The sequence below is a fragment of the Pecten maximus genome, chromosome 3 (genome assembly GCF_902652985.1).
Source record: "Pecten maximus chromosome 3, xPecMax1.1, whole genome shotgun sequence".
In the NCBI taxonomy this organism is placed as follows: domain Eukaryota; kingdom Metazoa; phylum Mollusca; class Bivalvia; order Pectinida; family Pectinidae; genus Pecten; species Pecten maximus.
In genome coordinates this window covers 16,073,252-16,089,891 of record NC_047017.1, presented here as the reverse complement: position 1 = coordinate 16,089,891, position 16,640 = coordinate 16,073,252, and the positions used below count along the sequence as shown (strand labels likewise).

The window sequence follows — 16,640 nt, the reverse complement described above, 5'->3', positions numbered from 1 at the left end:
CCAGTTATATTGTCTTTTTTTACAAGAAGATAAAAATGGCGAAAAAAGAACACCCCCTCCCCTCCCTCCGCCCCAAAACCCCCAGAAAAAATCAACAAACAAATAACAAACAAACCGCATTTGATGCGACAATCCAGTAGATACGACAATTCGAGGGTAATCCCAACCATTAGACTAAAAATAGACACACTCGACGGTTCTCGGACTTTATCATTATCATTGGTTCGAAGCGGGTATTCCGAATGAAAGCTACCTGTGACGCAATTTTCTCCACGCTGGTATTGACTGTATGGCTGTGCTGACAGGTCGGGTGTTGCATACCCCTGTACAGGCTTTGTGAAATACGTGGAACCGAAACACTATAAAACATGGAACATTTACAACGACCGCACACAAATATAAAAGACTAACACGCGATAGCAGTATTGTAACTGAGAAATATCATATATAAAAGAAACAAAATGGGAGCATTAATAGCTAAGCTTGCTGATGTGATGCAGAGTTTCTCAAGTGGAACCCCATCCCGGATACTGATGCTGGGGCTGGATGCGGCAGGTAATTGGGTGTAGCATGTTTGAATTATATATCTACTAATACCTAAGCATAAAAATCAAGTCATCATATCAATTTTTATTGATTAATTCAGGATATATCGAAGACCTTTTTGACTTATATAACCAATATCACAGAAGTTCCTACCGTACACATATGTTCATTTTATTATGTATCACAATTGACCATAACATCATCAAATGTGACAAAATCTCATTCTTATATTATATACTTTAAACGATTTAACGACAATGTTGCACGAAAATGTATTGATGTGTCATATGATTCTAGCGGAATAGTCGCCAAACATCAAACATTCCAGTGATATTTTCAGATTTTCAGTCTTTTGGAAAGCATTCTAAACGCAAGTGTCAAAACAGAAGAGGATCTTTTACAAATGTCTAAATATTTCTTAACAGGTAAAACAACGATCCTGTATAAAGTCAAACTAAACGAGCAAGTGTCTACAATCCCGACGATCGGATTTAACGTAGAGGAGGTGTCCCCGTGTAAGGGTGTATCCTTCACTGTGTGGGATGTCGGCGGTCAGGACAAGATCCGTCCGCTCTGGAAAGTCTACTTCCAAAATACAGAAGGTAAAACTGTTTTGTAAATGAGAAAAAAATGAAATGAAAAAAAAAAAAAAAAAAAAATGATAAAAATAACATAAAGAAAAAAGAACAAACAAAAGACTAATATGTATACATGATAGAATACTTTGTCGTTGTTGTTGATTTCCTTTTTTCAATATCAAGAAAATGCATTAACATTATTAAATTGAATTTTATTTATTTTTTGAAAGGACATATCGCTTTGTTGTTTATAGTTGAGTATTTCTTAATTTTGATGTAAATAAAGGTGTATGTAGCTTACTTATGATGTAAATAAAGGTGTATGTAGCATATTCGAGACTTGTAACAAGTAACGAATAAATGGGGCTCACTGTTAAATAAACTTGTTTCCTGCTTCATCTGATGTCATTTGATATCAATTCTTATATTTTGTGTACTTGTTTAGCGAGATTCTTCATTCATACTGTCCATTTTTCGCTTCACAGGTCTAATGTTTGTCGTAGACAGCAATGACAGAGAGAGGATCGATGAAGCCCGAGAGGAACTGTTCGGTATTTTAGATAATGATGAGATGAGAGGGGTACCGGTTGTTGTGTTTGCAAACAAACAAGATCTACCACGTAAGCTTTATTTAATGCAAACTATTGCTAAATTTTCTGATAAAGAAGTATTTTACATAAAAACAGTAATATACCTTGGCTTTACATTTTTCTTATTTTTGTTTGTTTGGAATAAATCAAATATTTATCGTTTGTTCATTATAGACGCCATGAACACGGCAGAGGTAGCGGACAGGATGTGTTTGGGGAAACTGACTGGACGGAAGTGGTTCGTTCAAGGAGCATGCGCGAGAAATGGTGATGGCTTATTTGAAGGCATGCAAGAGATGGCCAGACTTACGAAAGAAAACAAAAAGAATTACAGATGACACATCTCCATTTAAAGACCTTTCCTTACGGTTAACAAGGACATTCAAGCCAAGTTGAAGATACCATACTGCTGTGTAAATTCTCATCTGCTGATAATGAGGTCGTAGAGTGGCACACGAGTTTTGACGTCTGGCTTGAGGATTGCCATATTCAATGCTTATGAAGTGTCCGATATGTACAATGTGAACAATAGGCTAACGATCCTTCGCCGTTAATATGTTTATTTATTTATGTGTTTCTTAAGATACTTTCTAAAATGGATGATCATTAAGCATCTTCACGATTTTAACATTTTGCATGAGATCTTAAAGATCTCTCAGTGAAGAACAGTGGTTATTTTGTATTTTCATATGGAGGCTAAGATATTGCATCGTCTTGTTGTCGTGTTCACGGTTAAGACACTTTACCCCAATGCTCTGGATAGCATCCAACAGGCACCAGTAAGTTCTTTTCAGTGAGGTAGCCACCAACTACTACAAATAGTCTTCGCTTCCAAATTACCATCGTTGTACCTAGCAACAAACAATTTGTTTGTGATCCTAACGGTTTCACATAGTTAGGGTATTTTATATTTTCATAAAAAATGAATTGTTTTATATTTTGTGCTCTGTGATGATAATTTTTACATTTTATATACATTTTGTTATTATGTTTTAATAAAAAAAAATGAAAAAAAATGTGTTGTTTGTTAACGTCAATATAAATCATAAATGACATTTAAATGACACTTTTAGTTGTCTTCTACTATCAACATGCAATGAGATGATAAAGCTAGCCTTTTTCTAGGACTCTCAATTATCCCCAGGAGAAGATGTTGGAAAAAGCATCGCCGACCCAGCAGTGACCCCACAATATGTCGCCTCTTACGGCAGCAGTCATATTCTTTTCTCGCTCCTTCATGGGTTTAATATGGACATAAAAAGATTAAACATATCTTTTAAATATCACATAATCAAAACGAACGTAGAATACATCTAATTCTAAACTAAAATATCAATTCCAAGGTATCTCAGTCATGAAGGAATTGTTCGTCTCTGTTGTACATAAGTACAAGGTATAGGACATAGTTTGGGAAATTTTGGCCCCCAGACCACTCTCCAAAAAAAAAAAATTCGGCTCGCGCCTATGGCGCTCGCATTACCACTAAATTTCTGGAACCCAACCCCCCACCCCCCACCCCCTTTTCAAATTCCTGGATCCGCGCCTGCAAAATTTGCAAGATATAATATTATGTATATATGAGAGGTTGCAAGTAAATTCTAAATAGCACACAAAATTTTGTTTTGATATCCAGCGGTTTACACAAAATATGGAAAATGAAAATAAATCCAAATAATTTCAAAATTAGTTGTCAAATAAAACAGATGCCAGATATATATACTAATATAGACTTAAAAGTGTTTCGATAAGTTTAAAATGAACTTTGATACAAAAACGGTAAGTCCTAAACATAGGAAACTTAAATTAAAAGAAAAAAATAGAATAATTCAATAATATTTTTTTGTAACTTTACTCTACTAAATTATTATTAACTTGATTCCGGTTTGGCGTCCTCTTTCTCTTTTTTCTTGATCAATCAGTCTATTTGGTATTGTACCTTCAAAATAGAGCAAATTATTTTCTAAATTCTCCTAATTTTCTTCTGTTTATCTCTACTACCATTCCCTTTTACAATACATATTTATTTCATACAATTCAGATTATCTTTTTACTAAACTAAACAGATTATATTTTTAAATATCTCGCAAGTACACGTATTTGCTTTTTTTGCAGTTAGACGTACATGTAAAACCATTTCAGGTAAAAGTAGATTTCAATTGATTCCACGAGGAAAAGGGGTATCTGAAAGCTCTTTTACTCATGTCAGACAATCTAACAGCTATATTCAGATACGTGCTGAATGTAAACTATATAGCATTGTTAGATCTCCTATCCCTTAAAATGTATTATCTTATATAAGATATGTTACCACGATAATATGCCGAAACACAATACAACATAGAATTATAATTTAACTCATTCCATTATAACAATTATACACAACGAGAAAAACTTTTTTTTTCAAATGTGTGTGTGTATTTCGGCACAAATTGCATGAAACTTGTAGAAAAAATAATCTTATACTTTCTTAATTAAGAAAAGTAAAATAACCGCCTATATCATCTATTGTTAAACGTACATGTAGTGAATCAGCGAATAGTGAAAATTGGAGATAATATCTCATTTACATATTTAAATTGCTCATTTAAATATGATTTAAAATTTGGGCATAGTAAAATTTAATTTTTTTCTGGGGTCGGATCTAACCCACCATCCTCCCTTTGGTGCCATTCCTATAAAGGACTACTTATAACCGGAATCCAGGGTGAAGTCTGATTTACATATTTGTTACTGTTAATCTTAAAATGAATTATAAAACATTAACCAAAAGAATAGGTCCGGAGTTATACATGCGGATAGAGCACAAAATTCACTATTGGAATTTTCCTCGCTACATGACAGTTGGTAAGATGCAGAAATGAATCAATACTTTTAAGGAAATCGTTTGCTTTCAAACGTTAGGTGAACGTTACTATACGCATGCTTAAGAATGTTATTGAATATAATGAAGCACAGCTTTCTGAACGCAGATAGACACAGAAATCTAATTTTCAAATGTACATATTTTGATATTATATATGTACCCTTTGTCTGATCTTCAATGAAATCAGTAAATTAATGTATTTTTAAATAATCAGTTTGCACACCAACGCTGTCACGAATGTTTTGCCTTATATATCAAGGCTGCTAAATAGTGGGATTAACGTCTCCAAACGAGACCAAGTGTGGTTTTCCTGGCTTGAATGGGTTGTCACATGAACACAGTTCCCTGGTAGTTAAGCTTCTGAACTCTGACCCCTATCTGAGAGAGTGTCCTAGGCTCGGCTATAACCGGAACAAGGACGTTAATCCCCATCAATCAATCCCTATCTGAGTATAATGATAATCGTTATAATTTCAACTTTTAATTTAACTCTAGAACACATGTCGTGCTATGTTAAACCCGGTCCAGATGAAAGATTCATTCATATTAAATTCAATTCGACTTTACTTGAACTTTTATAACTCCTTTCCTGTGGGAAGGGCTGTAAAAGAAAGAAATCAAGACCAAAAACCTGAGATCAACCTTGTATTTAAGTCGTGTTACCGTAACAGGACGTTTTGGGATGATCATTGCGACAATGGATGATGTTTTCATGACGTTATGTGTAGGTAAAATACATTTATATATAAATATACAGTTGTTATTGCTTTGCCCAATGGACTATGGTTATGTACGTATGGTTATTGAACACATATTCGGACATTATGTAAACGTGTTCCAAGCGTGCAAAATAAGGTAAAGTCAACACAAATTATCATTCTAAATGCTGTACAAGGCTCGTTGTTTCAAGAAAACAGGACAACGTAACTACAGTGGAACGTCGTTAACTCGAAGTCGACGGGACCACGAGAAAACTTCGCGTTATCCGAGTGTTCGAATTAAGCGAGTTATCATTTTTGGTGAAAAGTTTGGTCAATATTTGTCAACATTATATAATCATTATAACTCCGCTCTGTCACTCATCTGTTCAGTTTAAAGACTGGTCAATACATATAATGTACATGTAATGTTTCGCTCTGTCACTCGTAGTTTGGTGTAGTTTTGCCGATATACAGTCACGATAAACTTTCTTTCGCTTAGTCACTTCAATAACGATCTGATGTACATGTCATGTTTGCAAAAGGCATACCGATAAAACGGAATTCAACAGAATAACAATTTATTCATGTCAAATCAAATAACCGTTTAAATTTAACACAAATTATATGTAAAACGTAACAGAACCATTACCTTATATTGGACATATAAAATACTGTTTGATAGGCCTACTTACGTTTTACCGAAAACCACGCCATTTCCATGTGTATTAGCACAGGAAGTTGGGCTGCGCATGTGCGTATAAAATGTTACTGTTGCTGAGTTGACGTGGTATCCGATTTAATAGACAGCGCTGACCGTTACAGTCGTACTCTGAACACCTCGGCAGTAATTACGCTATTGTTTCAGCTGTTTAAAGATTTAATAGGCACAGGTGACTGTTTCATTTCCACGCCTGTAAAAACATCAGCTGAGTACCGGTGTGTCAGAGATTAGTTCCGCTTGAGCGAGCGGGTAGATGAGTTGTTGACTATCGTGTGTACTATTATCGGCGACCGCCTTAAGAAATTACCTCATGTAAGTAAAGCAGTACTTTTTATCACCAAGAGTTGTTGTTATAAGATTCCACCGACAATTTCTTTAATGAATTTATGAAACGCTTTGTAGTGCCGATATCTTCAGTATATTACAAACGGAATTTCGCTGTTAAAAAATGTCAGCGTTTACCACCGATCGTTGTTGGACACAAGAATTATACTTCGAGTTATTCGATCATTTCAAGTAGGATTTTTCTTGTTGGGACCAAATTTTCACTTCGTATTATCCGAGTTTTTCGAGTTTTCCGAGTTCGAGTTTTCCTAGTTTTCTTTACTAAGATAAAGAGAGAATTCGACCGGGACTGACGAAGTACTTCGAGTTAAGCGGGGTACTCGAGTTTTCCGAGTTCTAGTTAACGACATCGTTAAATGACGGACTTAAATTGTCCAAACACTTAACTGTATATCATAATACCGTACTCATTCACCACTCATTTCATTTCTCTGCAAACACATACAAAATAACTTGGCTAAGCGCATGGTATTATCACCAAAATGATTCAAACTGATATCTGTGCTGAAACACATTAGTTCGTTCATTTATTTCACCAGCAGTTTATATTTATAAACACCAGCATTTAAACTATGGCGTTTATCTTTTTTAAAGATATTTCTTGTTTAGTTAGTTTTCTTTCTCCCAAGAAAGGTCGATATTGTTTTTATGGTTTTACTGAGAGTCATGTGGTCTTATTTCAGTCAATCAAATTTTGTAAATAATAACAATTTTGCATTGTATGATTTATAATTCCTAATGTTTTCTTGTTAATTCTATTGAATAAATTGTCAATCCTATTGTTTTCTTGTTATTTGTATTGTATAATTTGTAACTCCTATTGTTTTCTTGTTATTTGTATTGTATTATTTGACATTCCTATTGTTTTCTTGTTATTTGTATTGTATTATTTGACATTCCTTTTGTTTTCTTGTTATTTGTATTGTATAATTTGACATTCCTATTGTTTTCTTGTTATTTGTATTGTATTATTTGACATTCCTATTGTTTTCTTGTTATTTGTATTGTATTATTTGACATTCTGATTGTTTTCTTGTTATTTGTATTGTATTATTTGACATTCCTATTGTTTTCTTGTTATTTGTATTTTATAATTTGTCATTCCTATTGTTTTCTTGTTATTTGTATTGTATTATTTGACATTCCTATTTTTTTCTTGTTATTTGTATTGTATTATTTGACATTCCTATTGTTTTCTTGTTATTTGTATTGTATTATTTGACATTCCTATTGTTTTCTTGTTATTTGTATTGTATTATTTGACATTCCTATTGTTTTCTTGTTATTTGTATTGTATTATTTGACATTCCTATTGTTTTCTTGTTATTTGTATTGTATTATTTGACATTCCTATTGTTTTCTTGTTATTTGTATTGTATTATTTGACATTCCTATTGTTTTCTTGTTATTTGTATTGTATTATTTGACATTCCTATTGTTTTCTTGTTATTTGTATTGTATAATTTGTCTTTTCTCTTATATTATTGTTATTTTATATTTCATAATTGGTATTCATATTATAAGTTTCGACATTTCTATTGTATATTTGTTATTTATGTATATCAAACCAAAACATACTACTGGGCGATGATGTTTTACAAATACTTAGATATCTCTTCACATGTCAAACGAGGATCCTGCATAAGGTGAAACAAAACGATATTGTACCGGAAATGAAGCGTTTTGAGATTTTCTTTGTTGCATTCCTGCCAGCAATATCAGTCTTAGGTTGTAATGCTTGTCATTATGATTCGTATATAATTCGGGCATTTAACATTCAAGTTGATTTAGGTGAATGCAGCCTTTTTCAATAGCTGTAATATGTCACGAAAGAAAGCGATTCAATTTTATGGACGGAGAAATATGTCTGAAACTACAGGATATTATTTTTTCATGGTGTATTCATGTGCAAATAACTCTTTCCTTTCTGTTGTAATTTTCGCTTCAGAGATCTGATGTTTGGTGTATACGACAGAGAACAACGATTGAGCCTGAGAGGACACTGTTCGGTATATCAACAATGATAAGGAACAAGATCTCACACGTCAATTGTTACGTTACTGAAAGCAAAATTTCTCCGACAGTGGAGAACAGTGCTATTTTGTATTATTTATGGAAACTTTAAACTTAATCCAGGAAAATATTTTATGATGATTTTCATGTAATCGGATTAAGCTGGTTCCAGAAATAAAGATTTTTGTTATTCAGAATCATGGACTTTTTACTTTAAAATAAGCGCTGCATTTAAATAAATGTATATAAAAATCTCTTAAGGATATGCTTGTCCCTTTTTAAATTACAGTTTGCAGAAATAGTTATATCATTTAATATTGACAACAACTACATATATCACCAGATCAGCTTAATTACCAAAATTGAATGCTTGATATTTTTATTTGTATTAACGTAACATCGGTCATATACCACAAAAATACATAAATAAATAAATAAATAAATAAGTAAATAAATAAATAAATAAATAAACAGAAACTGGTTTTGCTATTTAGAAAAGTTAATGATATTTTCTACATCCAAAAAGAAAACAAATGCCATTATCGATAGTTTAAAACGATTGAAAGCCATATTGATATTTACCCAATGAAAACCTTTCGCAATTTTGTACTGTATTTTATCTTGTCTTAATATTTTGGAAATTTTCCATATCCATTTTGACAAAAAAGATACTTATTGCACTTCAAACAAAGAAAGTTAAGTACACGATTTTTCTCATTGATGTTCTAAGAAAACCAAAAAGACATTTTCCAAAAGATCAATAAATAAAACCAGTTGCAATTTTGTACGGCTTTGGGCTATATTTTGAATAAATTGACTGGACTAAAAGAAAGATATTCTGATAGACAAAATGTTCATTGTCGATTTTGTGTACGATCCTGCACCAAACATGTCACAGCGTTAAAGGAACCATATGTATTCTATACACATTTCTATACCATAGTTATTAAAAACAGTCGAGTTGAGTTTGTTGAGTTTGCATGAATTTTATTGGCTTTTAGTCAAATTACATCTTTGAAAAGAAGCTGATCAACATTGCCATTGTGCTTGAATCCTAATTGAACACAAAATTCGTGTAGGATCTAACCTCAGTATAGACTGACGGATAATTCGCTGGACAGTTCGTCGCCCCCCATGACGTCACTCCGACAAGTTCCATCTCATTTCCATTTGCGCAAACCAAAGGTCCACCGCTGTCTCCCTGTAATAGCAAAATGGAGAGAATACTAAGCTTGACTAAAGTAGACAGTTCAGAAAGAAATGTACAACTCAGTTGAAAAAAAAAAAAAAAAAAAAATAATTCCTTATTGTGGTACCATTGATGATGTGAAACATATGGAGTCCATATACTGTAAATGGTGTAATGACTGATAGACACACAATTAACTCTTATGGTATTTCTTTTACTGACTTCATGTCACAAAATGAATGCCGGCTTCCTTGTTGAAGCCCTTACAGGATCTTATTTACTCACATTGCATGCACTACGTTCACCGTCCCCATAGACACAAATATGACATTCGGGACATATATTTCCTCCCCAGGTCTCCATGCATTCGCTGTCCGTCAAAACATTCATATTCGCCCCTTTAAGGGTTGTGGAAGGACTGCCTATTTTGAAGATAAGTGATCGGTAAAAGTAAAATCCTTGGTTATAAAATACAGATATAGCTTTTTGACGAGGTTCATATATAGCTATTTGAACCAAGTATATTGATAAAAACTAGTATATAAATATGGACTAGGTTGTTAGTGTTGATTGCCAAGAAATTTGTTGCTTTTGTCAATAGTTTGGCATGAAGGAATATCGAGCTATATATCTATCAAATGACTTGATAAAATGCCATTTGAATGCAAGTATCCAGATAATACTCTCACTTCTGTTGTTATGGAAAGAGCCATTATCTAAGTTTTGGTAATGTTTTGTCTGACCCTTTTTCTGCACTATGCAATCACCATATATCATTTGTTTCCGGGAGATATTCTTACCTGTGTCGGTGACTCCCCATCCAGTGATCCTACATGATGCGAAAACTAACTCGTCATTACTTCGAGAAGTCAGACTGATCGCTTGGGCGTTACCGCCTAAACTCATTTCTTGAACTGTCAGTACTGCAATATCGTTCGGAAAAGCGAATGTGGTGGAATCTGGGTTGTAATCTCGATGCTGTCAGGTAAAATGCAATGCATATTCTAATTTACTTGAATATATTGCTAAAGGTTATATTATGAATTGCGAGTGTAAAATAATACAAAAGGTTCGAAATATTGTAGCTACGTTTTTTTCTATGTCAATATGGCACTCACCTAATGCCATGCTTATAAATACAGAGTTACTTGAATGTCTCTCTCCTCCCCCAACTCCCCCTTCCGTAGTTACCCATGCATTTTAACAATGGCATTTTACATTAGGCAAATTCTATGTTATCTATCTCCAAAACAACTTCAGTGCCGGGTATGGTACTTATTATAACAAAACCTATAAACAGTAAATATATTGTAATAGACATACATGCGTTATCCAGTACCTCCAAGTTTTTTTTATTTCTGTTTTTTTTAAACAAACTTTGACCTATGATAATCAACGAGGTATTTTCAGTTTAGAAGAAAGAAGGAAAACATTACATTCTACACTAGGTGTTTTTAATAGAAGACTTCGATTTAAATTCCTGTAATATTCTTCTGTTTAATGATGTTTTTATTTTTCGTATGGGGATTTCTATAAAGTATATGTATATGGGTCAAAGAAGTAATATAAACAGTATAATTCAGATAACACTGGATCCTCACATAAATGTATGGAGGATACGAATTACTTGTAATGATTATATGGGGCAAAGAAGTAATTCAAACAGTGTTTTGATAAAGGGGCGGATTGCCTCGAAAATTTAACAAGCCTCATTGTCCACACTGTTTAAATTACTTCTTTGCCCCATATATATATAGAAAGTATGCAAATTTCACGAGAAAAAAAACCAAAAAACAAAAAAAAACACTGACACTCCTGATGTTCGTGACTTGCACGGTGGATCCACTGCTGGTAAGCCCGGTGCCGTAACTCACTGAGTAAAAACTAAAATATAAAAACATTTTTTATCACACACCAAAAATATGACACAGGTTAAATTGTCGCATTTATGAGATGTAAATATCGGTAATATCGGTGATAGTTTTTTCGTAAATAACTATTAAATATGAAACGTTATTTATGATACTGTAAACGTGATGAAATTTACGCGAGGGGTAAATTTATGCTATTTACGTCCTTTTGATCGCGATAATTCCCCAGACTTATTGTATTGATATAAATTTGCGTAATCTTGAACTACAAGCGAATGTGGCTCGATCGGGAAAATTGCCCCAACGCGTATAGCTTACATATCGAAATCGCGAAATAACCCAACGCGAAAATACCCACGTTTACAGTATACGAAAAGGTGTCTAGCCAAAGTACAGTATTACCCTCCAGTGACACAATGAGCGGCGGTCAGAACAGTAGTAGAACTTAGGATGACCCCTCCACAAATATGGCCAGTAAAAATGGATCGTAGGGAGACCTGCCAAGGGTTGTCGCTGATTGTGACGTCACTTCCTCCGATAATTCTACTGTTATACAGCTGAAAACAAAATAAGCTTTGATATCTTAAAATTTTCGTCGTTGGCTGACGAATACACAAAAAACGGTATGACAGTATATAAGTGGTGTTAAGTAAGGAATGATATGTATGTCGATGAATAAAGTCAGAATGGTTGGGTGATAGGTATGATAGTATATCTGATATATAGCTTAGAAACACAACTTTTTGACTCGTTCCCTGACCGGGCCTCGAGCTCACGATCTACGGCACCCAATCGCCTAGCCAGAAATACCCGCAGCCTATACCGCTGCGCCACATCGGCGTTCTTAAAAAAGAACGTTTCAATGGCGCAGTGATGGTCGGCCCGATACCCTGACATGATTATTGTGGAAGTCGTCTATAAGATGATATGAATACCTGGATCGCAATGTATTTACATACATGGATACGAATTGTACTTATATATATTTCTCTCGGTACAACTACGACAGGAAATTCAAATCTATATCTTCGGATCACCAACACATAGTGTATATGATACATTGTGCTAATAATAGATATATAGCTTAGAAACACAAATGACGAAGGAAGACAACTTTTTGACTCGTGCCCTGACCGGGCCTCGAACTCACGATCTACGGCACCCAATCAACATCGGCGTTCTTATATATCTGATATATATATAAGTATATTTATATATGAATTAATAGTATAATTATGTTGCAATTATGATTTTGATATTTATAGATGAAATGTTTATGAAGTCTTTTATAACTGAAGATGTCAGATAACATTTTATTAATGTATATTGTAAATATGAAAACATTATTCTATTTTATCATTTACTATTTTAGTGTAGTTTTTAGCCGTAGACTTACCTGTTCAGCTCCTTTGATGAGATCCTCCGAAGGATGGCGTGGCACTGGTACCGCCACTTTCGCCCAAGAGTCTGTCAAAATCATATCATATCAATTAATCATGCAACTCGACATAGGGTCATGATATAAAATTCCAGTTGCAGAAAGAAAAGAAATGATATATAATTAATAACAAATAACGTTACATGACTCTTTACATTACTCGACTATCAGTAGTGTTTGCCCAATGAAGCAATAAATTCATTTTAATGTCATTTTGTGCTTAGATTACTTAGATATGTACTCATATTCATGTTTAGACCATATTAACCAGCGTCAGTTTTTTGATACTTTTCATGCATTCATATCCATTTCAGTCAATAATAGTTTAAATATTCATACAATATCATTTTGGTTCTTGCTTAGGAATGCAAATATTTACACTAGGAATGCCAAGTTATACACGAGGAATGCTAAGCTATACACCAGCAATGCTAAGCTATATACCAACAATGCTAAGATATACACCAGCAATGCTAAGATATACACCAGCAATGCTAAAATATACACCAGCAATGCTAAGATATACGCCAGCAATGTGCAAAGATTTACACGAAGAAGTCTAAGATATTTACCACAATGCTAAGATATACACCAGCAATGCTAAAATATACACCAGCAATGCTAAGATATACGCCAGCAATGTGCTAAGATTTACACGAAGAAGGCCAAGATATTTACCACAATGTTAAGATATACACCAGCAATGCTAAAATATACACCAGCAATGCTAGGATATACACGAAGATGGCCAAGATATTTACCAGCAATGCTAAAACATACACCAGCAATGCTAAAATATACACCAGCAATGCTAAGATATACACCAGCAATGCTAAAATATACACCAGCAATGCTAAAATATACACCAGCAATGCTAAAATATACACCAGCAATGCTAAAATATACACCAGCAATGCTAAGATATGCACCAAAAAATGTTTGTTGTCGCGCTAAAAAGCTATTTAAATCTACTGAAAAGATTTTGCAAACAGATTTATATGACGTTATACATGTTAAATGGGTTAGGTTAATTTAATTTCGGGTTCAGCATACACAAATAAAACTAGTTTACTCTTCTAATAGCACATGTCAATAATGAAACGATATCCATTTGTTTTAGATAAGTAAATCAGTTTATTTTTAACAATAAATTTTGTCGTAAAGCTTCTAAGGTAAAACTTCCATTTAAAGGTCATACTCATGGCCGTCCACATTCTCCTTTTTCATAACAATGCTCACACTGTGTAAACCACAGCATGTTACCATGAAGTCATTTTGCTTGCAATTCGTTCTGATTTACCCTACTATAATACTGAAATCTAAAGTTAGTGTGAAATACCGATACAAATGTGAAATATCTAAAAGAAATTAAAAAGAATGAATAGATAAATAAATGAATGTATGAATAAATAAATAAATGAATAAATAAATAAATAAATAAACACATAAATAAATAAATAAATAAATAAATAAAATAAACAAATAAAATCTTCCTAAATCCGGGTTTTCTTGGTTTATGACATAAATGAAAATATGAAATGTTTGTGTGACGCTCAATAAAATAGCTACATGATTTAACAGAGGAAACATCAACACACACATTCTGATTGCGTTTCGATTGCGTAGAATAAATAAATAAATTGTTTCCCGGCACAATATGATGATCAAAATACATCACAGAAAATGAATGAATTGCAATATATCATATATAATTCAATTTATCACAGTATAACAGTAGAGCATTGTGAAAAATCATGACCGACATTATAAGTGATTTTATCAGCAAAAAATCAAGACTTACCGGCTACAAGCAAGATACAAACGAAGACAAGACCGTTCATCTTGACTGATCTACAACCGATGTTGTGTGGCTTCTGCTCGGTGAAACTGTCCTTTTTATGCTACCTGGTACTGTTCATGACATGCAGCATCTGTAATATCCCACGCACCCCCCTCCCCCTCCACGTCCACACCTGCCGAATTTATGTGGTACCTGACACGAATAGAGTACATTATACCAATCAATGATATAATAAACGTGATGTTTACACCTGTTTTGGGAATACCATTAATACACTAATAGTACTTTATGCTTGTGAAATTAAAAATAATATCCATATGCTTGAAACATTTACATTTTCTATACTGTCCATTCAAGGTATCTCATGATCACCTCATCTACTTGATTGTGAAGTGCTTTTTTATAGCCTCTTGTCAAAGTCATGCATTGGTAATATTTTATTGCTAGCTATGTACCGAAACAATTCCCCAGTGTCAACTTATTTAGATTGATTGTATTACAAATACCTCTTCACATTTAAACGACTATCACGTGTCAGGTCAGACTAAACGTTTCTTCCATTCTAACAATCTGTTTTAATGCTGGGGTGCCCCAATGTAAGGATGTATCCTCCACCGTGTGGGATGTCGGCGGTTAGGACAGGATCCGTCCCCATTGGAAAGCCTACTTCCAAAATACAGCAGCTAAGTCTATTTTGTAAAATAAAAAATAATAAAAAAGGAAAAAAAAAGTAATAACAAATAAAAGAAATTAATTAAGCTAATAAAGATAAATTGATACACATGAAAGGATATTGTCTCTTTTTACAAAGACTTATTTTTGATTTTTGTTGTCTTTATTCCCTTCTCCACGCTTAGTATAAATATAATGTCAGCCTCTAAGAATCTAGCGAGAAGTACGCCAGTCAGAATCTAGACAAAAGTCGGCCGGTCAGAACCTGGAGAAAAGTCAGCTTGTCGAATTCTAAAGAGAGGACAGTCTTACAGAGAGAAGAAAGTCTGCCAAAATCTAGTTTAAAGAAGTCATTGTAGGTGACGGCGTTTATTTAATGAATGTTTCAATTAAACATACCAACATATTTTCTCAAATACGTGCAATGGACAAATACACTGCCATACATAGGCTGAAAACATTTCGGCATAATCAGCCATTTTAACAATTTCTGTTCTATCAAAAACGCTTTTTATTTTACACAATTTTTCGACTTCTGTTTACTAAAATCTTCCTGTTAGATTTTAATGACTTTTTTTATTAGATTTGAATCATGTTACATGTGTGACTAAGAAAATTTTACATGGGTTTGTCCCGTGGGACATGTATATTTCAACACGAGTGGGCGAGTTTGGCTTGTCAGCACGAGGCTTTACTGAGGCTTGTCCACGGAACAGATCCATGTTTGATTATTTTCCCCGCAAACTTAAAACAAAAACAAAAGTAACAAAATCAAAGGTGTTGTCAAACCTATTTAACCGGTTATCACTAATTACCCATGGAATGTGCGTAGAATTTAATGACGTTTAACATTTTTGACATGGCTACGCTTCATGAAAAGATGACGCTACACTAATGAAGATAGCGTCATAGTGCCTATAAGCTGTCTTTCAATATCCCGTGTGAAATTGTTAGAATATTCCCATTTCTTGAGGGTGTGATAGAGATTTCTCTGTCAAGTTTTCAAAATGGCGTCTTTTCGTTCCAATATTGAATAAATACTATTGCAATGCAACACAATGCTGACGTGATGTGATTGAATTGTCACCGTTACGTCAGTAAATGGTGGACATGACGTAATTGCTTGTCACGGTGAAGTCATTGTATTGTTACGCGAACGTTTAATCTGTCATATCCTTGAAGTTAGCAAGGACACAACACCCTAGGTGTGACAAAAAATCTAGAACAACAAAATAGGAGACAAATCTGTGAACGATGGAAGAATAATAGAATCGTCCATGGACTTGTTCTGTGGACAGGAGGTCTCAATCCA

General features: G+C 33.7%; 2 protein-coding genes across 2 annotated transcripts; one reads left to right on the top strand and one right to left on the bottom strand.

Moving 5' to 3' along the window:
• Positions 1-325: 325 nt before the first annotated feature.
• On the top strand, positions 326-2,678 carry LOC117323355 (ADP-ribosylation factor 3-like). Its single transcript, XM_033878530.1, has 4 exons — positions 326-555; positions 972-1,148; positions 1,610-1,744; positions 1,889-2,678. Exons 1-4 carry the CDS (start codon positions 462-464, stop codon positions 2,050-2,052), a joined length of 570 nt encoding a protein of 189 aa, XP_033734421.1. The 5' UTR covers positions 326-461; the 3' UTR covers positions 2,053-2,678.
• Positions 2,679-9,323: 6,645 nt separating this feature from the next.
• On the bottom strand, positions 9,324-14,729 carry LOC117323352 (fibrinolytic enzyme, isozyme C-like). The gene is made up of 7 exons (XM_033878528.1): positions 14,657-14,729; positions 12,814-12,884; positions 11,820-11,974; positions 11,358-11,430; positions 10,347-10,524; positions 9,832-9,968; positions 9,324-9,558 (listed from the first exon to the last, which is right to left on the bottom strand). Exons 1-7 carry the CDS (start codon positions 14,694-14,696, stop codon positions 9,412-9,414), a joined length of 801 nt encoding a protein of 266 aa, XP_033734419.1. The 5' UTR covers positions 14,697-14,729; the 3' UTR covers positions 9,324-9,411.
• Between the last annotated feature and the right edge of the window lie 1,911 nt (positions 14,730-16,640).

Bases quoted from the DNA above. Each gene is read 5' to 3' on its own strand.
- LOC117323355 (XM_033878530.1), top strand. From the start codon at position 462: ATGGGAGCATTAATAGCTAAGCTTGCTGATGTGATGCAGAGTTTCTCA. The intron at 1,149-1,609 runs GTAAAACTGTTT...TTCGCTTCACAG, and splicing joins CTACTTCCAAAATACAGAAG to GTCTAATGTTTGTCGTAGAC. The intron at 1,745-1,888 runs GTAAGCTTTATT...TGTTCATTATAG, and splicing joins AAACAAACAAGATCTACCAC to ACGCCATGAACACGGCAGAG.
- LOC117323352 (XM_033878528.1), bottom strand. From the start codon at position 14,696: ATGAACGGTCTTGTCTTCGTTTGTATCTTGCTTGTAGCCG. The intron at 12,885-14,656 runs GTAAGTCTTGAT...TGATTTTGACAG, and splicing joins TTGTATCTTGCTTGTAGCCG to ACTCTTGGGCGAAAGTGGCG. The intron at 9,559-9,831 runs GTGAGTAAATAA...TTGCTATTACAG, and splicing joins GTGAACGTAGTGCATGCAAT to GGAGACAGCGGTGGACCTTT.